Here is a 25,998-nt window from a genome sequence, read left to right as displayed (position 1 = left end):
AGAAGAAAGGAAGAAATAAAAAAAAAAGTCTCTTGCAATTCACTCTATGGTGCCATCAGCACATCACATTCTCTCAACGACGAGAGAAACCAAACCAAAAACAAACAGAAGCAGCAAAAGACCAAGGCGAAGGGGAAGGGAAAGAATGAGAGATTTTTGCAGATTAAGAACCTGAACGTATGTGGGCTAAGAGAAGGGGAAAAAAACAAGGGGAAGGAAATGCAGCACCAGAGAAAAATCAAAGACAACAGTGATGAGTGACAGAGAGGGCTGCGCCACGGCACTAGCTCAGAATCATGGACAGTGATGTTGTGAACAGTGAGAGAGGGGGGCTCAGGGGTTGGGGGAACAAGGACAGAGCGAAAAGGAGATGGGCTTTTCCACAGTTCACTGTCAGAATCATCAGCTATGAAAATAATCATCCAAACTAGGGCTGGGCAGTATAATGATGCATAGGACGTGATAACTGGTAGATATTTTGCAATATTATGGCAGCTATATCTGCATGCATTAATGTGACAGACTTTTAACTTTTAAACAGATTTAAGTTACCGCAAAGACCAAGAAGTAATGCAAAAATACTAGCAATGCACTTAAATGAATATTTTCGCAAAACATCAAAAAGGAAATGAAAGTCGCCATGAAGTTTTTTAGCTTTTAGTATGAATACGATACGAATATGAATAGTGCACGATGCACTTCAGCTTCTCATCAGATTTTCTGTACAATCAAATGCTCTCTAGAGTCTATAGCATCCAGCCCCCTACATTATAAATGCTATATTTTAAAGCGATATGGTGAAGGTTAGGAGGAGAAACGGTTAGAGATTAGGAGGAAACTTTGGCTTTATCGAGCTAATCGGCTCTGGCCGAACTGATATAAATTAAACGCTACAAAACGGGAGGGGTTGTTCAGGGCTTTAAAAAAATCAAGTTTTTAATGTTGTTTACATGTCTATGTGGTGTTTTTAATATGCTTTAAGACAAACCATGTGCAAATTCATACGTCAACAACATTGCTAAGTATTTTCTTTTTGAAGTCTACCAAAGGCAGTTTTAAAAACGTGGTTTGAAATCATCGGTGTTCCTTACGTCACAAACTACAACCAATCCCATCACGAGGGGGGAGGGCTTTAGTATATCATTAACTATGCTATGAAGCAGGGGAGTCACAAGAGAAGCCAGGTTATCCCGGTATACTTTTCTGTTGATATGAAAAATAGGGTACATTTAGCAATATAGAGGGTGAATTATGTATAAGATGTATATTACGATGTTATGATGAACAATATGCCTTTCTCCACGTTCTAAGTTGTTCAAAGGGTTTCTAAGAATACTGATGTTTAGAAGGTAGACTGAACGTGTTTGTGTAACATTAGCTTGTGTAACATGGTTACACGGTTTGTGTAACATTAGCAACACATTATTAGCTGTTTGATAACAGTCAAGCAAAAGGCCAATCATAATCATACCGTTATGTGTCCGACGCTGTAGAGAGAGCTACATAAAGGAATAAAATGATTGACTACAGGGGGACTTCAAAGTTTTCATTTAGCCGAGAACCGAAACTGAAAATAAAGTTGCTGTAATTAAAATTTGGTAATTGGCTATTCTTTATGCTATTCAGGGTGTCATGTTCTCAGGTGATAAATGAAACCAGCCGTAGTAAAGTGAAGCTGCTAGAATAATTTTAGTAGCATCTAAGAAGTGCTAATTAAACGTCACTGTTTCAGTCAATGATTTCAGTCAATGATTTCAGCGCTCCAAAACTGAAAAAAAAAATTTAATAATAATTGGGCCGTTTCAACCAAATATTTTTGATTGTCGAAGTTTCAGTGCATTATAATACAATACATAGTGGGACAAATGTAGAGGTGGTGGTGGTGGTGGTGGTGGGGGGGGGGGCGATTCACAGATTAATCACGATTCAACTTCCAATGATTCGAATCAATTCATAAATTGATATTCTAAACGTCTGTTAATGTTGACGGAACAAAGAACGGTGCAGCACAGGACAGTTTAGAGAGCACACAGGCTTGCAACAGGGGACAAATGAAGCTTACTTGACAACAAAAGTTCCATATCAGTATTTTAACAAATAGAAAAAAGCCTTAAATAACGTATAATTACCAGCAATCCGGCACAAGCTTTTTTGTACTTTTTACACATGAGAAGTGCGTTCAACATGGACGTGCAAGCGGTTGCTGTGGTAATGAACAATACCTGCTTGTAAAAGTGAATGAACATCCTGTATCGTAGGCTAAATCACCAAATATTGAGAATACAACAGCGCATATTATATTTATATAACTCCAAAAGATTGGCCACTGATCGGAACCAGCTGATATTCACAGAGTGGTACAGGTATGACGTCACTTTGTAGGCCAAAATGCAGATACATGTTAGCATTTTAGCACTTCTAGTTCCGTCGTCCTGAAGTCAAAGGGCTTTTTGAATGGGATTTTGGTTAAATGGCTGAAACAAGGTCTGTGGTGAACAAGCTCAAGACACTTCCATGTTTTATTCTACGACAAAATACATTGGTATAAACACACTCGTGATTTTTTTTTTAAGCCGTTATGCGTCTTGAAAAAGGGAGTTGCTAACAAGTGGCTAAATGGGACAAAAGAGGCTGTCAGGGGCATTAAACGTCATCACGCCAAACACGTAACCTCAGTCCACTTTTACAGCCTCATTATGCTTATAATTGTGCTCAAACTATTCTAACTCAAACTTTCAGGGGAAATGTTTTTTTTTTTTAAATAAAACTGAAAGAATTGTCGGAAGCTTAGTGATGGTGACATTAAAGTCGTGGAACCGTGGTGTAGTTAGTTTATAGCGTACCTTTAGCTTTTTGCTTCTGGCAGCTGCATTTAGGCTTCAAAATTCACAAAAGTTGTGTTCATCTGTGAAAATAATATTGATGGACAAAACTTGTAAGTATTATAAACTTTTGATGACCACAGACCTCGTTTTTCACAATAATCCAAAAGCCTATGGAAAAATCCTAATGGGTTTTTGTTGAGGGAACCAGTGTGATGATAACTGTCGGTTGGCCTACAAAGTAACATCATACCTGCACCACTATTTCGACGATGCAAAAGACACGCTCATGCCATGAGAGACAAATATGTAAGGCTGAGTCTGTTTTAACCGGGCTTGAGTAGAATAATAATGCAATTTATTATGAATAATATAGTTCAATATAAAATGATTAGATAATATAAATTGATTGATGAAGTAAAACAATTGAAATAATTCAACAAAACTTTTATTAAAGCTACACTGTGTGATATTTTCCCTCATCTAGCGGTGAAATTGTATATGACTACCCAGTGAATATTAGTTTCTGTTCCTTTCAATTTCGAGGGCGTTTTAACTCCTACGGTGGCCGTATTATTGCAAGATTGTCCTCGAAAATAGGCGTGATCCTCCATCAGCAATCTTTCGAATCGGCCGGCAGTCGCGAGTAATCTCCCCTTCGCATTCGTCTCTGTGTCACTGAGTGTAAAGCGCGAAAGGCGAAGCTAATGTAGTTTCAAGATGGAGGGGCAACATGGCGACCGGCATTCGAACCCCTCACCCGTATGTACTTTCAATGGCAAATTATAAACTTACGAGAATACTTTATTACTTGAAAGAAGTAAATATACATTAATGAGCACATATATTTTTGAAAGAACTAAGTGTTTTTTGCTAAGAATCAACTAAAAAAATTACACAGTGTAGCTTTAAAGTTTAATTACACCTATAAGCTGTATTTAATATCAATCAATTGGGGGCACAGGTTCTTAGGGGGGCAGCAAGGACAATAAAATTAAATAAATTTATTGAATAAATTTTATTCAAAATCAAGAAGCAATTTTTAATCGAATCATGACCCCAAGAATTTATTATAATCGAATTGTGAGATTCCAAAAGATTCCCACCCCTAGCCAAATGCAACATTTAGTTGGTTTTGGTTATTGAGGAACGATGCAACTTCTCGAATATTGAATTAATTTGGGGCGTATTCACAGGTGTACCTATTTTACAAATCTGAACGCAGACTATCCAATCAAATTTTATATTTATAGTTTTAATGTTTTGAGTCTTTCGTTTTACAAATGTTAAAGCTGTTTCTGCTATCAGACTTAATATTTTGTTGAATAATCTGGTATTTTGGTTTGTATACATTATGTTCCAAATAAAAAGAAATATAAAGAGTACATTTAGCTAGAAACGCATTTAATTCACTCAATTATCTGAAAAGTGGAATTACATTATGGTCATAAAAAAAATAAAAAAAATTAAAAAGTTGTGTTAAATGTGCACCAAAAATCACATTATGGTCATACCGCCCACCCCTAATCCACACATTCAGCAGATTAATATGAGTGCAGTCTCTCTCCGAGGCAGGAGAAGTGATTGATTACATACAATTCTGTGCAACAAAGAAAGTTCGCAAATTATATTCAAAGACTTAATGGGGGTGTTGGGGGAGGAGAAAAGACATTTAAATATATACAAAAAAAAAATACAAATTAAGAAAAAAAATAAAAAAATAAGTCAAATGGAACAATACACGTTTCTTAAAGGGGGGGGGGGGACTATATGTGTGAAAATGTTAAAATGAAACAGAAGGCAGGTTATCAAAGACATGTGTTCTCTTTCTAATCAGGCAGTGAGGCAATAACTGGTGGGACATACCGCTCTGGGCCACTGCTGTCTGGGACTGATACACTGGCATTGTACTGCATTGGTCGTGGAGGTTGGCATTGGGCAGGGGCATTCAATCACATGATGTCAAGTAAGGTGCCCGTTTAAGGAGGGGCACGTTTATGGGCGGGGCCAACCGGGGTGTCAGGTGGGCGGGCGGGCGATCAGGGGCGGAGGTTGGGCCAACATCAAGGTGGGCAACGCAGGAGGGGCAAGTCGATCCAGTACATGGGCAACGGAGGAAGGTGGCCAAAAACAAAAAAAAGTAAAGGAGAGGGAAGAGGGGGAGAAGGAATACATTTTTAATTGAATACAAGGCTTTACTCAATCTACTGTCCAATTTTTTTCTTTTGAAGAGACTTGGCAAAGAATGCACAAGAAAAAGGGCTGGACAGATCTAAAGACACTTTAAAATGTAGAACCACTGGGCAACAGTGGTTCATACAAGACTATGGGTCAGCTCAAGAGTCAAGACATCTGTAATTGGGTTTTCGAAGTGGGGGAGAGTGAAAGAGAATGCCTTCAACAATATAACGTTGAGAAGTACCTCCCCTTTTATACACAGTGTCAAAGACTCACAAAATAGCCCCATTTCAGAGAGCTTGTCTGTCCAAATGAGCCAACCTATAGCTACAAAACGGAAGATCTGCCCTCAGGATCAAATGCATTCAAAACTTTGGAGGATTTTAATGGGATTTTAATGGACGGATTGGTGTCATGAGTTTTGATTTCTGGGATTTCAAATCCGACTGATTCGTGTTTTTGACTGATTAAGCTGAAATGCTCATGAAAACAACTGTTGGTCAAAGGATGTTGTCAGAAGTCTTGTTAATACTTGACCATTAGAGAACATTGTTTAAAAGCTCATGATAAGCATGCAGCATGGTCTTAATACTCACATCTGTGCGCAAGGCTTTAATGTTCTTGCCTCCCTTTCCAATCACAGCCCCTGCATTCTGAAAACACAAAATTACACTGTTAAAATGTCATTATACTGAAGAAACGGAGAAGAAAAGTGCATGTGTACGGCTTTACTCACTTTGCTCTGGAGAAGCACCCTGAGTTCCACCATTTCATCTGCGTTGCGGGAGCGTTTGAATGCCTGTTCCTCATCCATGTCCTCAGCGGGGCGCTTGCCTGAGGGAACACAAATCTGGCACTTGAGCCTCAACCACAATTAAGACATTCCTGTTTATCAAACTGCTCGTTCTGAGAGAGTGCCACCATGGAATTCAAAACATAATCAGACACTAGTGGATGAGGTTCTCACAAAATTTGAGGACCTATAGAAAGCAGTTTAAAGAAGTCCAAAGGAGACATCCAGAGAAAATGCTTTTAATAATCATTCATATACACACTTTGTGCTGAAAGCTAAAGCTTTTGAGCCAATAGAGTGCAACAGTCAGGATCTGGAAGTAAAAATCCCATTCATTTTCTCCATAGGCGAATTGATTTTAAATGATATCTTATAAATCTTTAATGACTATTAGACCTATTGTGCGGACCAGAGTTGCTAATCGATGGTATATGCTTTTGCTGGAACCATCACTCCGCAATTTCAACTTAACTTACACCAAAAGAACATTTTAGTGCCCACCCACTCCCATTAAACACTGCAAACACAGAGCCAATCCCCATTGTGTGTGTGTGTGTGTGTGTGTGTGTGTGTGTGTGTGTGTGTGTATATTATGTATACAAGACAAAATCTGCTTTATTATTATTATTATTATTATTATTATATTATTTACAACAGGATCTGCATTTTTATGGGTTTAAATAAAAAAATTGTTTTGTTATAAAGAGACAATAAAAACAACTTCGTGCATCAAAACCACCCCTTTCCAGGTCAAAAAACAAATATATACATTTACTTGATTTTCAAAAGTCAAATAATTTATTATATACATTTTTTGACAAGCCAAACATGTCAGTCTCTGAGTAACATGTAATTTATTTAAGACACAAAATAAACTTCAGGGCTCGACATTAACGCTTTTCTGGGACAAGTGAAAGAGAATTTTACTTGCCCAACCGGACAAGTAGCCTGATTAAAACGTCAAAAACAACAAAATAATGATTCTGATGGTTTTATTACATTTAGTCTGAGTGGCAATTGATAGTGGATAATAACACAACCAAGAGCGTTGTTTTCCTGAATAACATGATTGAAAAATGTGACATTTCATACAACAGTTCAATAAAGTAGTTTATATTTAAGCTATGCAGTTATGGCAATTTCTTCGCTGTTTTTGCTCGCGGGTTTCTCTATAGAGCTCCCCCTACAGCTTCGGAATAGATATTTGACAACACCGTCGTAAAAACTCATTGGCGACTCTCCCCCTCCCTCCCTCCCTCCCTCCCTCCCATCTTCTCTCTCTGGTCATGTGCATTTGTTTTCTAAGAAGCTGACAAACACACGGAGCCATGTCCACTGAGGTATGTATGATACACAGAAGGCTAGCATATAAATGAATGTGTGCAGTGCTGTAAGCAATTCGTTACATCGCAAGACCTGATATCACGCGATACTTCCTAACGCTGAGGCGGTCCGCCAGCCCAAAGTTGCAAGGGTGGTTTTTCCGCTCACAGGCGCTAGGGGGAGGCGAGACGTCCACCATTCAACCAGAAAAAAGTAATATACCATTACAATGACTCTGAAGCTTTTCAGTAAGGGTAAATTAAGCAAAAAAAAAAAAAAAAAAGCATAGTTCCACTTTAATGTCGCTTACATTTTAGCTGCAATATTAACTATTTTGTTTTATTTCAGCAGCGAAAATAGTTCCAAACAAAGATAACAGCAGAACCATTGCGCATCTCACAGCAACACTCTTCGTGCTTCATTAGGCCTACTGAACGATTCAGCGTTTGAATGAATCAGTTGAGTCACAGATTCAATGACCCCTTCATAAACAACTGCCTCGTTCTTAAATAAATCGGCTGTTTGAACGAATTGTTTGAATAATGACTCGCTCATTAAGACGGACACATGCATCACCTACTCACAGTTTAGTTTCATTTTTAAAAGTCAAATCATTACTACCCCCCCCCCATTTCTTATTTGTATATTAATTCAAAAAAATATTTAAAACAATCTCATAACATTAATGCAGTTGTAATTTTTTGGTGTAAGTGATTTAATTTCATTGCTAACAGCCCCCTATAGTGTCTTATTTTTCTAAGTGAATTTATTCATCAAATTTAAGAATTTGAAATGAAAGATGAAGCATAGCTAAATCTTATAAGATTAGGGGGAAAAAATGCCTTCTATAAAGGTAAAAAAAAATAAATAAATAAATAAAAAAAACCTGGGTAAATATCATAAAAAAATGCAGATTTAAATATGTCAAAGCTGATATAACACGGATAAGAGCTGATATAACACAGATAAGAATAATGTTTCAGAATAAATTATATTTACACCACAAAAAAATCCTCTTTTTCCAGGCAAGCAACTTTTTTTACTCCGACAAGTGAATGACCGATTTATTTGTTTGAAGGACAAGCACATGAGACAAGGCTTAATGTCAAGCCCTGAACTTCATTCGGTAAAATAAGTATAATGAACTACGCAAAAAGCATTTAGAACAACTCCAGCTTGTTTTATAATTACCCTAAAATCAAACAGTTCACCCCTCATGCACGTTATCACATGTCAAAAACTTGGCTGGCTGTCAGTTGGATTACATTAAACTCATGGGCATCAATCACTTCACTAAATACTTGCCGGGTAAGAAATAAATTACCTAACAATCCATCCATTCTCAATAATAATAATAATAATAATAATATATAATTTTTTTGATATATATATTTACAAGCAGCAGAGGTCCAGGGAGTACACACATTACCTGTAAAATCACCACTATCGCTTTCCGAGAAGATAAAAAAAAAAATGGTGGTCTGAGTAATCATGTAAAAATGTATAATCTTTTATTGGAAAATGAAACAACATTTTATCAAACTTTGATAATTGGCTTAATCTTTTAAACAACTAAGAAGATAGTGATCAAACTACATTTGAAAAAAAAAATCACCTGTGAAGTTCCTGAATCTATGCTTACTATGAGGGCCTGTTTACACTTGGTATTAAGATGCGTTGTGGACGTTTGAATCACAAGTAGAACGTATCCGTATCTTTTGTCCACTTTCAACCACTTCTGTCCTGATTTCTTCAAGGGGACGGTCAATGGGCAGATAAATGTATGGGCTTTTTCAAATTTTCAATGTTACGGACATAATAAGCTTGAGCAATTTACATACAGTATGTCAGACGACAGAAAAACAGAGAGAGCTCTATAAGCTTTCGTTTCTGATCTGATAGCCATGCCGAACGCTGAGAGTGCGTGTTAGAAATGGTAATGTAATGGTGAAAGAACATTGTGCTTGGTATGTTTTTCATCTTCAAACCAAACTTGGGTCTTAATGCCGACAAAGTTTAAATCCCGTCTGGCTAGCACACTTCCCATAATGTTCACACATTAAGTCAGTAGGAAGAGAGTAGGCTGTCTTTTGTGGCTGTTTGAACGCATTCGATCACATGAGCGTTTTCATCTACCTCTGGAAGTGGTAGAAAGTCGACAAGCTCAAAACTTTTTAGACCCTGTTTACCCCTGTATTTAGCGTCGTCCACTTGTGATCCAATCAACCAAAACGCTTCTTTTTTTTAAGTTATGTTTTTCGCCTTTTTGTGCCTTAATTAGATAGAACAGTAGAGATTTTGACAGGAAAGCGTTGGGTAGAGAGAGAGGGGAACGGGATCGTCAAAGGACATGGGAATCGAACTCGGGTCGCAGGTGAGCTATGTCGGCGCGCTAACCACAAGGCTATCGCCGCCGACCAAAATGCATCTTAATCGCAGGTAAAAACAGGACCTGAGTGTCAATTATGTATAAGGTACGTCTCTGTCTCTGACAGACATGCTGTTGAAGCCATCGTTTTTAATTTGATTGTCATTCAAAATACTTCATGGGATTGTAGTTCTTTCCTCCATTAAAGTTAAGAACACAATCTTGTTGTACCTTAGCCTTTTTGTCAGATTTTAGTTGGTTGGTTCATGCCTTTTAACTCTTTAATAGGGATGTGCAAGAGCACCCAAGTACTTGGATGCGACAGCAACAATCGATCATGAAAACGATGATCACCGTGACTTTAAAAAATACATTTCTTTTTTTTTTTCCTGATTGGTTACTGCGGCATTTTGGGCGGTACAAAAACACTGATAATTAATAATCCAGCAGTGTGATTTTTTTTCTCGTCATGGCTTAGAAAATGTGCAGGCTCTCTGGAATCACTTGATAAAGTAGATGAAAATACAATGAAGTGCGAGATGTGTAGCGCCAATCTGCCAAACATAACATTATAATGAAGCACACTACAAAATGTTGTGAATTCTTTATGCTTTAGTTGCCTGCGTTTGTCGCCATGAAAAAAAAAAATCCCTATGGGGATTTAAATATCCCTATACTTCCAAAAAACCAAAGCCACAGAAAAAGTGGGTGGCCACTGTTGCACTCTATTCAGAGACTATACATTACCGTTAGTGTCAATGTTACTGAAAGTGGTCTCTTCTTCCTGCTGATCAATTTTTGTCTCCATTGTCTTCAGCCAGCAGTCAAAATGGAATAGGCTGTCCTCGACGGGTCACTCTAAGAGACAGTGTGTTGAGTGTTAAAAACAATGCAGAAAATACCTTTTTTAAGTCCACATGAAATCAAAAAATATCTTTATTTAATGAATACTCGGGATGCACGATATATCGCCCACCATATGGTTATCGGCCGATGTGTTCATTTTAATGTTATTGTTATCGATAACATTTTTGCGTTTGCTTATAATTTTTTTTTTTTTTTTGGTTTTTGATAGCCTTTTGTTTTGTGAAATTGTAAGTTTGTAAGTGCAATTGTAATATAGCCTATCTATTTTGTGTGTGTATGTATGTGTATATATTATATTACATTATATATATATATATATATATATATTTATTTATTTATTTTCATTCTCAAATCGGATGCATTTGTTTGGTTAACGCGGTAGTAAAACGCTTAGGCTACTGGTGATCATCTTTAGTTTCAGCGCATGCAGCTCAAACAGCAAAGCACAACATTAATAACTATGATTGGGGCTGTCATATTACATAACATTATAATACTACTGTAATAAAATGTTGTGAATTCTTTGGGTTTAGCCTAGTTGCCACGTTTCATTGCGTTCTTATGGGAAGAGTGCATCCACAACAGGAGTTACATATCCTGACTAGCACATAACTTAGTTCAAGTTATTTTGTGCAGATACAAGTTGTAATATTATGTTCATATTGTATAAATATCTGATTAATCTCATATAGGATGCGTTTCGTTGATTTAATTATCGGCCAAAATTTTCATATCGGTGCATCCCTAATGAACAAACTTTCCTTGGTAATAGCTTGTTCCATATATAAAATGACTTTCAGCTGATGTCATTTCTCGACACCTCCATCCACCTGTCAGTGGTTCTGATTTATGTGGCGATCCAACACTGTATCAGAATCGTACAAAATGTAAGTAAAAGTCCTTAAAATCAAGAATTAAAATGTATTGATTATACGAAGAACTACATAGGCCCAACAATATACAAAACTATTAACATGATCTAGACTGAACAGAAAAATTATTCGATTAATTTATGCTACAATACTGGAGTGTTTGACTGTCTGGACTAATGGACTTTGACAACAACAGAAAATACAGGAAGTGTTTTCTCCTGAGTCCTGCATGGCAAAAGATAAGCCTGTTTATTCTTTCATCCTAACTACACATGATAACATGGTTAGTTTCATTATTTGCATATAACACTATTTCCCAGAATAAACCAGCGACTAACCAGTTGAAAACCACTGATACAGAGACAACTTTTCACAATCCAATCACTTCCAGATTAGTAAAATCAAGTCCTGTCCTACGGTTTTATCCTGTTCACTCCAAAATATGTTATTTTAGCGAGTCAAACAAGTCGGTGTCTGTACCATGGTACAATATTAATACTTACTAAAGTACTGAATATAACCTTTTTCATGCACAATGTTATTTACATGGTAATTTATAGAATACCATGGAATTACCACGGTGTATGCGTACAAAAATGGTAATATACCATAGAATTTTTCTGTTATTTTTCTTGTCAGATAATATACAAATATGTTAGACATACGGTTATTTTAAAAGCAAATTCAAAATACAAACAAGGTATGCAAGAAAGAAAGCAATTAGAAAAACTTTCTAATTTAATTAATTTTATCAAATACAAGACCATTTAAACGCAACGTGCATTTTGGGACCTTACGTTAACTAACATTCACACTGGTTATAAGGACTAGTTTAGGGCTGTGTCAAGGCCCAGTGCTTCAAAATGGTGCGCAAGTAACGTTAGCATTTAGCCTGCTAGCCTTCCAGTTACAGTAACCATAACAGTACAAGCCTTCATTAATTGACAACACAGCTACATTTACTGAACTTCACAAGTGAAAAACATGTCAATTTTGCGGACTTTAACAAGAACATCTGTCTGAACATTTTAAACAAACGTCCTATTTTTACACAAACGATCTATGGGCACAAAATGGCTTGGAAATTGACAACACGGGATTTGGTTAGACCATTTAACGTTCCTCTTTTTATATACAGTTGGTTTCTGCGTGCAAGACTCTGCTTTGGTTGGATAGTATGAGGGGAATTATTGTCTGTTGACTGTTGCGATTGAACAGCAGGAAACTCTCCATTTTGAGAAAGGCTCGTCTTAGCAAGCTAGCAGGTTAATTTACAGCACGGCGACGTATATAATGGTCTAATTAACGCTCGACATTTCTGTTATTTATTATTCCCGGAAATAACAGCACAATTTCCAACGGAAGTGTCTTTGTAGTAAAATGGTTCAAAATATTTAACAAACCTGCAGGCAGCCCTTCCGTCACACCAATTTTCGCCCGAAATTTCTGCGCCTTCTACCTTGATTTCATTGTAGGTTTACGTGCATTTTTTTAGCTTCGTGATTGGCTATGCCAGAACTCAAACGCGCAGCTGTATTGGTTAAAAAGACTGTCAATATAAAGGCTAACAATCTAATTGGGTAACGAGTCTGTCAGCCTTGTGAGCCCCGCCCCTTAGCATTCGCTTTCATTATAGGATATCGTCATAGCAACTGAGAAACGCTGTCGTTTTCTTTGGCGTTTAACAGCTTGGTATCATATAAATATAATATTATAATTTGTTTTATATACTCACAAATTTACTGTCGATCAAGGTGCACCCTCTCATGTCTTTCGCATTGGACTGGCTTGGTTAACACTGTATTGCAAAAAATAATAGACTACAAAACCCAGTAAAACTGATATAGACCGATAAGAATACAGGACATATCTTATATTGTACAGGTGCCTCTTTTTAAGACGAAAAAGGGTGGCTTTAATGGCCGGAATGTAATCATTGTGTTTTGGGGAAAAATCAAATAGTGATTGCAGCTCACATTGACCGTGATAAAAAAAAAAAGTGTTGCCTAATGCATTTGTCGCCCTCTCCTGGTAAAAAATATAACAGTCCGTCACCTTTCACTTCATCTTTTGGCTTGGGCCCTCGGTGAGTACACATGCTGAAATTAACTCAAATGTTCATATAACGCGTGGAATCTAGTGCAGATGGACTCTAACTTCTCTCACAAGATGAACACGGACGTCAAATGTGAGATTCAAACGCGCATTTTCCGAATTCATCATAGCGCTCGCGCCCGTTCCCTTCAGTTCACATAAACTGATAATTCGGTAAACACCCCAAACAAAGTAATATAATTTATTATTTATTATTAATATTATTTCGTCTCCTTGCCATACACTACACTTTGATTGGAATGCGAGACTGACATCAGTAAAAAAAAAAAAAAAAAAAAAAAAAAACATCCTGGCATTTTTGTTTAGTAATTATTTTTCTAGATGCAGCCCATCTTGTGCGTCAAACAGCACGTCACACTCCAATGGCTATTCATGAAGTTGTGGTAGGATTGCTGAAAAGAGGATGGAAAAGCAACACAGCCAGCTCATATTGAACTGTTAAACAGACGAACAAATGAAAACAATCAAGCAATTTCCCAAATTACTCGATATATATATATATATATATATATATATATATATATATTTAAAAAAAACAACATATTTGACAGCCTATACCAATCTCCTCGTCCCTGTCAATATGCATCTCCCAAAGATAGCCCCTTGACAACATAGGTGATCAATTATTGCCGATATGACATCGCTGAGAGCATCTTAACGTCCCCCTCCACATGTAATTACAGCGATGGCTGAGGGAGATGCGGTCGGTAATCAATAGGCGCTTGCAGGTACGCGCTGCTGCCTCTTCACACGCGCGCGCACACGCACACTGTCTCGCTTGTTTTCTTCCTCAGCGCTGGATGTGAGACGTCAGCGTCACCACCGCAGCCCGTAGACACACACAGCCTGCGGCCACACGTTTTACCACCGCGTCTGGAAGAAGCAAAACCCGGATAGCGCAACATATTGGCACGCGAACATTTCCCCGTTGCGTTATCACCTTTCTGCGGAGACCAGAAAAGGCCACTCATGACAGTCTCGCGTCGCGCACAACGTCTTTGCGCATCCCACAGCAGCGGCGTCTCATCTCGGAATTGCTGAAAATACTACAAGACATTACACAACAGTGAATGCATCGCGCTAGACCTGCTATGACCACAGGGGTTCATGGAATGGCTCGCTGGGGGTTGTGTGGGGTTTTATTCGGGCTGCTGAGGCTCAGCTCGGCTTGTCCTGTGTCGTGCTTTTGCAATGCCTCGAGGATCTCGTGTATCGATCAAGAACCAGGGATCGAGGATTTCCCTGTCTTGGTGCCAGAGTCTGATATGGAAAACATTACGGATATGTAAGTGCATTGTTTTAGTGAGAAATAAACCGGGAGACCTGCTCCTCCAGCTTCACGGATGCGTGAAGGAAAAAAAAAAAAAAAACATGCGCGTGTGTTTGTGAGCGTGTGCGCGTGAGGTGTGTGGGTAGATTCCTCAATTCGTCGAGGGACAAAATAAGTTTAGTGCAGTGCTATTCCATGACATCCACAGCCTGACCATTTCAGCCACGGCTATGAGCATGTGTGGAGTTTGCTACGATAATTCAGGGCGTGCGTACGAGCTCTTGACATCAAACAAGACCATAGGGTGACATGCAACAGACATCATGTCGTGTGTGAGAGAGGATGAGAGCGGTTGAAGGGAAGGTGTCGGGTACACGGTATACAATCGATAAGTTGACATGATAGCATATCCAAAGGTTTATATTTATATATATATATATATATATATATATATATATATATATATATATATATATATATAAAGATGGTCACTCAGAGAATAATTTAGTGGGGCTGCTGACTCACCTCAACTGACTTTCTCTACCATAGCAGAAAAGAAAAAAAAATTGGAAAACACAATCGGCTTACACTCAAATTTATAAATCGGCCACATAACGACATAACTCTATTAGATGCATATCGGTGAAGATAGAGCGTCCGCTTCACAGAGATTTAAATCAGTGATGATCTGATATGCATTAGGCAGCACTGACTGGCTTGAGAGACCGTCAAATGTCTTGGTCTTGGAGAAAAATGTCCTTTAGGCCTGCCGTGAGGGAAACGCTTATAAACTGCTGTTATTTCCGAATAAAATTCAGTTTTACGCGTACATTATTCCATGAATTGTTGTGTATAGGCTAGTTGGGGAGTAGTCTAACGTGTCCGCAGAGCAATAGGCATCGGCGCCTACGCAAATATGTCACTCCGTTTCCACGACAACGGCTCACTGGACCCACTCCAGGCATGTGCGCGCGCTGTAGTGAAATCATAGCTTTTTCACGCGCACCTTTATTAACTTGTTCATATGGTGACGGTTGATGTCAAATTACCGTGCGTCTATTTAAGCTGTCTCTGAAAAAAAAGAGAACTGCCTGTTGATATTTTCAATTTTGCTCTAATTTTATAATCACTGTTTTTGCATGCCAGTGCGCCTTGAAAACAGTTGACTTCAGTTTATTTGTTAGACGCGTAGCTACCTTGTTAAATTATGTTCTCATATAATATTACTGAAACGTATTACGCTAGCAAAAAAAGTATCATTATTTTCTTGAAAATAGACTGCAATGTAAATACCATGCTGTACTTTTTTGTAAGGTCAATATTCACTGAAAACAATTGGCTTTATTAATTATATAGTTACCTATAGTTCATGTATTCTAATACTGAAACTTACTAATAAAAAAGTAACAAAAATGCTATAAAAATATTTTTTTTATAAGGTACCATGGTAATAGCATAGTAGTTCTTTGAAGTACAATAGCGTCCAAAGGTTTAGATTTAGTAAGATTTATTTTTATTCAGCAACGATGCTTGAAATTGACAATAAAGGCATTGTTACTTTATTTCACTGAACTTTCTATTCATCAAAGAATTCAGATTTTTGTTTACTGTTTTTTGTATTTACTTGTTCACTCAAGTAATAATCAGCACAACTGTTTTCAGCACTGATTATGATAAAAAAAAAATATATATATATATTTCTGATGCTGAAAATTCAGCTTTGCCATCTCCGGAATAATTTACAAGGAAAAATGTTAAAATAGAAAAGAGTTATTTTAAATTGTAAAACTATTTCACAATATTACTATTTTTACTGTATTTTTAATAAAATAAATGCAGCCCTGGCTAGCATAAGAGACCTCTTGGACAACATTAAAAATCATAACAACACAAAAACAAACTTTTGAACAATAGTGTATGAATCACAGTACTATGGTACAACTATGTTTTTTAAACATATGCCATTGCCATGATATTTAAATATCATGATATACGAAGATGAGAATCATCTTCAATAAATCATGATACTATTGTGGTATATTCATCAATGTACCACAGCACTTTTGTAAGGGTAGTAATCATTCCTTTTGCTTTCCACAGCTATATCTCAAATCAAAAAAGGCTATTTACAATTAACGAGGACCATATGAAGTTCTACTCGAATCTCAGGAATTTGTGAGTATTTGATATTTTAAGAAAATATTGACACTTTATAGAAGAGCAGAACTTATGTGAGCATTTACTGTCTCCCACAGAACAGTGACCAACACTCACCTGACATATGTATCTACGTTGGCCTTCTTCAACAATTCTAAACTTCAATATCTGTGAGTCTATTTTTGAAAAACTTAATTGAAATGTAATTATTTAACAAATCTGTGATGTTTTCAAAGAAATCTTTACTTTCAAGTAATTGAGTCTTTTTTTTTCTTCTTCTATTTGTAGGAATCTCAGAGACAATAACTTATCAACACTCTCTTGGATGGCAATTCGTAATTCAAACTTGACGACTTTGTAAGATCTTCTTTTCAATAATAACATTTACAAAACTATGTACAGTGGGGCTGTTTGTGCAGCATACAAAGCAGCCTTCGGTTCCTGAATCTGTTTGGGTTTGCTATAGGTTGCTCTCTGGGAACCCTTTGCAATGTGCATGTGAGAACATCTGGATCCAAGTCTGGTTGGATGATAGTGAGAGAGAGGGTCTGCAGTGTCTACTGGAAGGAGGAGGGGCAAAAGCCCTCTCTAGACTCACTCTACCGTCATGTAGTAATGGAACTCAAACACACTTAATGCACATCTAATTTGCACAGTTTGTGGTAAGAAGTATTAAAGCATAGTTCTTAAAAACGTGAAATTTCTGTCCTTATTTCAGAGTATCCACATGTCGAGGTCATCCCTGGTGTCGTCAGTCTAATGGCAGGAAGTGATGCTACTGTAATGTGCAATGTGTCTGGATCCCCGACCCCCGAGCTATCCTGGAGCTTAAATTCTAGTGATCACCCTCCTCTCTCAACCAGCCATGAGGTAACACCCTGTTTGCCCTTTAAGTATAAAGCTAGTTGGAGTAGCATACTAACATAGTGCTCTTACTGTTTCTGCAGTATGCATATTGTTGGCAGCATGCAAATTGTCTATAGGTTTAGAATACGTGGTCAACCTACTAAATGTGTATTCAAACACTGTGTGCAATATTGTATCCCACAATGCAATGCGCTTTACTTCACATTCCAATTTTTGTTGACGGATGTAATTATAGCCATGATGTTAAAGGGGTCATGACATGAGAAATAAATTTGGAGGATCCCAGCACTGGAAACAAGTGATGGTTAATTTTAATGGTGTCCTGATTTGCGTCGAAGGATTATTTGTTTGTATGAAGCATTTTGTTTTGTAAATGAGGCACATGGAGAGTTCGCAAAGAAACTTTTGTTGAAAGATGAAGCAGCCAACTATATTGGATCTGACAGCAGCTGCATCACAAACTCAACTTTAATTTTGAAAAACACAAAATGATTTCATAATGCTTTGTCGGTAAATGATGGTTGTATATGGATAATGTTTTCAAAGCATGTGCAATAGCAAGTGGGCGTTGATACTGTTTCCTATGCGTTAGCCAATCATAACAGTGTCAATTTACTGACAAGTTTTAAACTGATTATTTCAGACAGAGGGTCAGAATGAAATTATATATATATATATACTGAACAAAATTATAAACACTTTAGTTTTTGCCCCCATTTTTTGCCCCCAATAAGAGTGGCCTTTTATTGTGGCCAGCCTAAGGCACACCTGTGCAATAATCATGCTGTGTAATCAGCATCTTGATATGCCACACCTGTGAGGTGGATGGATTATCTCGGCAAAGGAGAAGTGCTCACTAACACAGATTTAGACAGATTTGTGAACAATATTTGAGAAAAATAGGCCTTTTGTGTACATTGAAAAAGTCTTAGATCTTTGAGTTCAGCTCATGAAAAATGGGGGCAAAAACAAAAGTGTTGCGTTTATAATTTTTATCAGTGTATATATTATTTCATTCTGACCTTCTGCATGCATGCATATATATATATATATATATATATATATATATATATATATATATACATATTGTGTGTGCAAAAAAAATGTATTAACATTATAAGTGAACCTCAAGGAACATAGTAAAATAATTTAAAAAATCTATGTCATGACCCCTTTAAATGATAGTTAACCCAAAAATGAAAATTATATTGTCAGTTACCAAACCCTTAAGACTTTGATTTATTTTTGAAAAACACAAATTAAGATAATTTTAATAAAACTTTACATATTTCTGTCCCTCCATTGAAAGTTCATTCCATCAAATCTATTTGACACTTCAAACAGTTCATAAACAGATAAGGTAAGAGTAAAAGCAATCCATATGATTTGAGTGGTTTAATCCAAGTCTTCTGAAGAGACATGATCGCTTCATATGATGAACATTTGTAATGTAATGTAATTTAGGCTTTTATTCATATACATTTTTTTATTAACACACACATACATATAGGTAAACACATCGAATATGGTAAAGAGAAGTTCAATCATTCTTTCTTGACCAGCGAGAATAACCTTGTTGGTTCTCGGACGCCATGTTTAATGTGCTCTATTGCATGCGTGTTGATTAATGTTTATAATATGTGAATGAAAGCCTAATCCATTTATCATATAAACTGATCATGTCTCTTCAGAAGATTTGATTGTAAACTGACTATTCTTTGAAGATGCATAGCATCATGAGATCTTCCACAAAATCATAAGTAACCTTAGATCATGATGATAAACTTGGTGGAAGTCTACAAAGCCCCTATAGGGGAAAAAATATGAGATGGGAGGAAATATTATTTGTCAATGCTTTTGCGTTCTCTCGCAAATGTTTACATTCCCCCGAGAAACTTTGCATTCACTCACAAAGAACACAAAAGTTTTGCACGCAAATGCAAAATTTCTTGGGGGAGCGCAAAGGTTTTGTGAACAAACGCAAAGTTTCTCGTGGGAACACAAAAGCATTGGATTCTATTTTTTCTCCCATCTCGTATTTTTTCCATCACCATGTCCCTCTGGGGGCTCCGTAGAATACAGTGTTTAACACGCTAAGCTGAAGTTTTATGATAGCCCTTGTCGTAGGCCTATACGGATCTCCCATCCTCACATCAGTTTTAACCTCTCTACTCCTTGCACCAGTTTTACACATTAAATACGTTTAAACATTTAATCTCTGTAGCATCCTATAATGGGCTTTCAAAAATCATGACTGATCACAGCGCTGAAACCACAGATGCTTGACTCTAGCCCGTGAAAGCATTATGTTTCCATTAATATTTAAAATGCTCACTATACTTACATTAAAGGAGCCTTCACCCATGGTATAGCAGCCTGTAAAACAGATTAAATGCTGAGATGTAGAATAAGAACATGGATTATTTAGCTCCAGTTAATGGTGCTTTGTTCACCTGGGATGTTTGGTGTCACTGCATAGTTAAAGAAGACTATGGCGAGCATAACAAACAGCATTAATCCTAACCCTGAGTATGACATGTAACTCACCCAGCACAGTTTGTGCTACAGATATGAATGATTTTGTAAGCAAAAAGATTGGTATATTTGCCTAGTGATAAAATGACTGAAAACATCTCATAGACTTATGAGAAATCTCATAGACTCATAGAGGAGAAAAATTTAAATAGTGTTTTCACTTGGTACCAGATGTGCAGAAAACATACTGGCTTGCTTTACTGACTGCAGTAATGTCTGTGAGGTTTATTAATTTAATTAAATTGTTAGTACATAAAGGAAAATATAATGCATATTTTAAAACGATATTACAATAAACATTTAAGTTGTATCTTAAGTGTAAATTCGACTTTCATATTATGCTGTGCTAATTTAGCTTTTATTTATAGTGAAATTATGTTATATTGTTATGTTGACCTATTAAGTAACATTTGGCTTATATCTAAAGAAAATATATTAATTACGTAAGTATGGTCTTTATAATAAATAAAATTTGTTCTTTGAATGTTTTTGTCTTGGGGCAAGTACTTTTGATTTATATTAAATAACATTTTAAATAAAATTTGAGAAAAAAAATAAAATACAGTCCCATTTCCAGAGAAATTGGGACATTTTATAAAATTCAGTCAAATTAAGAATCTGTGATTTGTTAATTCTCTTTTACCTTTATTTAACTAACAAAAGTACAAAGAAAAGAATTCCAAAACTGACCAAACTAATTGTATTTTGATTTTGATGGATGCAACACACTCCAAAAAAGTTGGGACAGAGGCAAAACAAAAGTGAAAAGGCTATAGAATACCCAAGCAAAACTGTTTTGAAACAGTCCACAATAAGTATGTGAATTGGTAATAGGTGATGATTTTTGGATTGAGGGTAAAAGGAACATCTTTATAAGCAAAGACTGGTCATGGCGTTGCCAAATTTCATGAGAGAATTTTCAAACAATTTAAAAATCACATTTCTCAATGCAAGATTGCAAAGAATTCGGTGCAAAAGCAAACATCTGCCATGGTATGGGGGTTCATCAGTGCAAACAGTATGGGTGACTTGCATATGTGTGAAGGTACCATTGAGGTGAAGGCATATATTGGGATTGTACAGAGACTTATACTGCCATCAAGATGACATCTTTCAATACCAGGCCTCATTCTGCACGTGCTACAACAGAGTGGTTTCTTAGACACTCTACAACGTAGAAGGGATGTGCTTGACTGCCTGCCTGCAGTCCAGATCTGTCTCTTATTAAAAATGTATGGCCAATCATGAAAAGGAGAATCGGACAAAAACGACCACAGACTGTTGAGCAGCGGTCTTGTATCAGGTGAGATTGGGCAAAAATTCCACTTGCAAAAATGCAACACTTAGTATCCTCAATTCCCAAACTATTAAAAAGTGTAATTAAAAGTAAAGGTGATGTGACACAATGGTAAACATGCCTCTGTCCTAACTTTTTTGGAGTGTGTTGCAGCCATCAAAATCATGGTCAAAATCTATTGTTTTTTATTTCCAAAATACACTTAAGTCAGTCAGTAAAAACATTGGAAATCTTGTCTTTTTTTGTCAGTTAAACAAAGGTTCAAGAGAATTAACAAACCACAAATTCTTGATTTTATTACAAAATGTCCTACCTTTTCTGGAAATGGGGTTGTAAATTTGGCTGTAACAAAGGAAAGAATATTTCTGGTTGGTCCAAAATTGGTCGGAAGTATAATTTTTCTCAGTGTACCAGAATTTCAGAAAGTTGTTTGGGTGGTCTTGCTTGACTTTGGTCAGTAAGAAACCACTTATAAATGACCCTGAATCCCCTAGAAACCACATAACAACACCCTGGCACTCACTCATAACACCCTAGCATCATGGTAATGAGTTTTACATGGTCAAGTTTAGATTTTCTTCAGTAAATTTAAAAGTGTAAGTTTCAAATGGAGTCTACCTAATTCTATGAAGCATAACAACAGCCAATATTAGATTGATGTATAAACATATTCAAGTTGATGCGGTTTCTTTCTCACAGATCAGCAAAATCGAGCTTCAGTCTGTGCTGACTCTAATTGGACTTTCACCTGATGACAACGGCAGAGAGCTCACCTGTAGTGCCGAGAACATTGTGGGCCAGAATGAGGCTTCAGTCATTCTCAATATTCTTTGTAAGAACTAGATTTGCTTTGCATTGTTTTGTTAATTTGAGTGAGCCCCAAGTTAAGTTTCATTCCAGTTCCCCTCTAACAGAAGGCCTAGAGCTCAAATAGTGGTGACGAGTGGTATAGACCAAGCACACAAATTCTGTACTTGATTTAAAGAAACTTTAATTAATTATTACTCCATAATTATATAAAAATATAAATATTATTCCAAAATTATATAAAACTATAAACACTCCATTTAAATTTTAAAGGACTACTACTACCACTATTACTACTTATTACATTTTTTTTTTTTTCATTTGAATGTGCTCCTTCCTCATGCTCAGAATACCAATTTAAAGAGAGAGGGGTTTAATGTCCTCCTAGTCACTCAGATAGAACAGAGCTAAAACAGGTTAGAGTTCAGTCCGACATTATTATGAATCATTCGGAGTCAGTACACTGCTCTGAGGATCATATTACTCCCAGTTCTTGGCTTATTTTTTGTTGCACAAGACTAGTTGATTTGTTAACTTGTTAGACTTATGCAATTGGATCAGTCAATTACATAAATTAATCATTCATTGCAAACTGTGAACCAGTTCAAACGATTCATTGAGGGGTGATGTCATGAATTGGACATCACTATTAGATCTTGGTGCAGATCTTAATTTCTTCACTTAAAAAATAACTAGCAATGGCATATGAATCAGTAGAATTGTATTTTAGTGCAAATCCATCTCTCACTTGGTTAGAAGCAATCCAAATTTGGCAGATGCCAACATGGACAGGTTGCGTTGCATCCTCATCCTTTTACACCATGAATGAAAACTATTCAAGGCGAAACAGCTGAAAACCACTTACATAGAGGATGAATTTTATTTCATGTATCACAGTTTATAAACTAATAAAAGACCAAAGAGGTACCTATATTGTGCAATCCTGTAGGACTAATACAGAAGAACTTAAAAGTCAGCCAGTTTTCTTAATTTCCATAAAAAAGTAACAATTTAACATAATTAGATCATTTTTTTAAAGAGTAAGTAACCTAGTAACCTTTCCCAACACTGCTAATGAACATGAATTAGAAGACTAGAACATGTGGTTATGTTTCCATGTATGGGATACTCCTATTGTCAGGTTTCTAAATTGAACGAATCTGGTTTGTATTTAACAATATCATCATGAGAATATAGAACTCAATACTTCAATAAACAATACTAGTGTTAAATGTTAAGCGTGCAGTAAGTGATTTCTGAGAAATGCTGTTGAAAGTGGATCGGACAGAGCACCACAACACACTTGGAGCCAATCAGTGGTAGGGGGCGTTTACACTCATGATGAGGGAGGAGAGAGAGTGAGCAAGAGGGAAATTTTAAGACTGTAGAAAGAGAGATGGCTGAGAGACATTACGAAAAGGTCAGTGGAATATCACTGGAAAAAGAAGGTTTATGATTAGGCAAGAGCTTTAGGACCCGCGTTAATATTGGAAAAAATTTCCAGCGCTAGAGAGATCTAAGCGGGAAGGCCTGAAAATGTATCATTGGTTTTGCTATGTTTCACAGAACCAAGATATGCTGTTATTGTAATGTTAGCTATAGTAACAGGACAGTTTTGAGTCATTGTTTGTTTGGAGCTGGTATTCTGCTGGCAACTAACATCAAACTCTTGCTTGTATACTCTTGTGTATTACTGAATGTTTATTTTTTGTTCTTCCTTGTTCCTTTGTCATCTTCGCTTTATTTTTCATTATTTTGGTTCGATAAAGCTATGATAAAGATACATCCACTCTTGCATTGTGTGTTCGTGCATTTTGAGGGCGGAGCAATGAAGGGAGGGGTGTGTTTGTTTGGGTTGATTTCAAATGTCAACAGTATTTCTCATAAATCGCTTACTGCGCTTATCAATTTTATGTTTCCATCAGACTATGTTCCAAATTTTAAAATAAAAGTAAAGTCGTCAAAACTATGAAATAAAAGAGATGGAAGAGATGGAATTATGTTGTGAAAAATGTTAAATCTAAAGTATCTTATATTCTAGCTTAAAAGTCGCCACCTTTTGCCCTTTACATGGTCAACATTTATAGCTCTGCACACTCTGGGTTTCCCTCAAGCAAAATCATGAGGCGCATCCTAATTTTAAACAGTATTGAAGGAGTTCACATGTTTGCTAGACACTTGTTGACTGTCTTTCTTTCACAATCTGCTCCAATACATCTATTTAAAAAAAAACAAAAAAAAAACTAACTATATAATTTTGAAGGGCAATTGATACTGAATGTAGGCACAATTGATTTTTGTCTACGAAACAAATTTTTAAGCAGTCAAACATAAACCATTAGATCAAAAGTGCAAGGAACATAAATTCAAGTCAAGTGTGTCCAAACTTTCAATTGGGGCTGTAAGTAAAAATCACTCAACCTCTAATCGTTTTACCATTTTCCATTATTATTTCAGTGGTGGAATGTGGCTGTTTATTAAAGGTGCAATTTGCTTCTCAGAATTTGTGAAATAAAATTCATGTCATTGAGCAGTCACACTCACAAACATTGTAAGTAATTAATATTTTTCTATGATTTGTATGTTTGATGTCTTCCAGTTATATTTTGACATTTTGACAAAATAATAGGATTTCAAACTGAATTTGAGGTTCTGGGTCATTTGACATGCATGTGTGTGGAGATTAGATGGCTTCCTTTAAGAGAATAAAACTATTGGGCGGTTTTTAAGAGCTCAAGATACATTTGAAAATGTGCCAAATGCTTAAGATTCAGGAAGTTTCCCCTCAAGCTATCACATTAGTCTACTGGGCCTGACAAAACTCACATTGTTGCATAATACTGCTTGAAAAACTTTTCAACGCTTTCCCACTCAATAGTAAGCTTTAAGCCTTCTGGTAGAATTTACCCATTTTATTTTATGTGGTTATTATTGCTACTTTCATAGTTAAAGGAATAGTTGAAACATAAAGGAAAAATTAAGATTTCAGTCAGATTCAATGAAGATTATTTACATAATAATTTTCAAATATCATACCTTCATATCATTCCAAACGCTTCCAATTCCTTTAACACAAAAACAGATGTTTAGCACAAGGTCCAAGCTGGTCTTTTCCATAAAACAAAATAAACTACCATTCAAAAGATTGAGGCCAGTATTCAGCAAGGTGTGCATTTAAAAAAGTGCCAGTAAGATTCTAGAGAAAAAAATCTAATAAATGCTGTTCTTTTGAACTTGCATGAAAGAATCAAATAATCTTGAAAACATTTTTATCATGATTTGAACAACAAATCAGAATATTAGAAAGATTTATTAAGGATCATGTGACTCTGAAGACTGGAATAACGTCAAAAATTAATTATATATTTTTTAAATATCTAACGTTTGAACGGTAGTTTATTTGTACAGTAAACTGGGGCTGGCAAGCTTTAAAACATATTTCAAATGTCCTGAAGCCATACAATTCATGCTTGCAATTCAAACATGGCACATTGCAAATGCCCAGAACAAATGCAAGAAAAAAATACTTTTCAATTAATTGACATCAAACATGGCTCATTGCATCTTGATGAGCAGCTTGGAAATTCTGCTGCTAACATAACATCTAATTTTTCTTTTAACTTATCAGTGACAAACCAGCTTTTAGTCTTTGACGACATCCTTTTATCCATTTTGCTTTTGGTTATGCATTGCATGTTTCTTCATGTTGTTTTGTAATATTACAGTA

General features: G+C 36.3%; 2 protein-coding genes across 8 annotated transcripts in view; one reads left to right on the top strand and one right to left on the bottom strand.

Moving 5' to 3' along the window:
• Positions 1 to 12,721, bottom strand: part of hnrpkl (heterogeneous nuclear ribonucleoprotein K, like) — a 29,990-nt gene extending 17,269 nt beyond the window's left edge. For all 6 annotated transcript variants that reach the window (XR_013821427.1, XR_013821428.1, XM_079873231.1 and 3 more), the window contains exons 1-5: positions 12,627 to 12,721; positions 10,232 to 10,342; positions 5,737 to 5,834; positions 5,597 to 5,653; positions 4,689 to 4,732 (exon numbers count right to left, since the gene is read on the bottom strand). Coding sequence is in view for 4 of the 6 variants with exons in the window: in XM_079873231.1 (XP_079729357.1) it covers positions 4,689 to 4,732; positions 5,597 to 5,653; positions 5,737 to 5,834; positions 10,232 to 10,292 (260 nt within the window). In the remaining 2 variants the exon portion in view is untranslated. The remainder of the gene's footprint in view (positions 1 to 4,688; positions 4,733 to 5,596; positions 5,654 to 5,736; positions 5,835 to 10,231; positions 10,343 to 12,626) is intronic.
• A 1,261-nt stretch (positions 12,722 to 13,982) lies between these two features.
• Positions 13,983 to 25,998, top strand: part of ntrk2b (neurotrophic tyrosine kinase, receptor, type 2b) — a 34,606-nt gene continuing 22,590 nt past the window's right edge. For both annotated transcript variants that reach the window (XM_079873230.1, XM_079873229.1), the window contains exons 1-7: positions 13,983 to 14,623; positions 16,709 to 16,783; positions 16,864 to 16,935; positions 17,054 to 17,122; positions 17,232 to 17,377; positions 17,484 to 17,635; positions 22,164 to 22,296. In XM_079873230.1, the coding sequence (XP_079729356.1) occupies positions 14,409 to 14,623; positions 16,709 to 16,783; positions 16,864 to 16,935; positions 17,054 to 17,122; positions 17,232 to 17,377; positions 17,484 to 17,635; positions 22,164 to 22,296 (862 nt within the window). In that variant the 5' untranslated portion in view covers positions 13,983 to 14,408. The remainder of the gene's footprint in view (positions 14,624 to 16,708; positions 16,784 to 16,863; positions 16,936 to 17,053; positions 17,123 to 17,231; positions 17,378 to 17,483; positions 17,636 to 22,163; positions 22,297 to 25,998) is intronic.

This window comes from Squalius cephalus (assembly GCF_949319135.1).
Source record: "Squalius cephalus genome assembly, chromosome: 5".
In the NCBI taxonomy this organism is placed as follows: domain Eukaryota; kingdom Metazoa; phylum Chordata; class Actinopteri; order Cypriniformes; family Leuciscidae; genus Squalius; species Squalius cephalus.
This window is presented reverse-complemented; position numbering and strand designations above follow the sequence as displayed.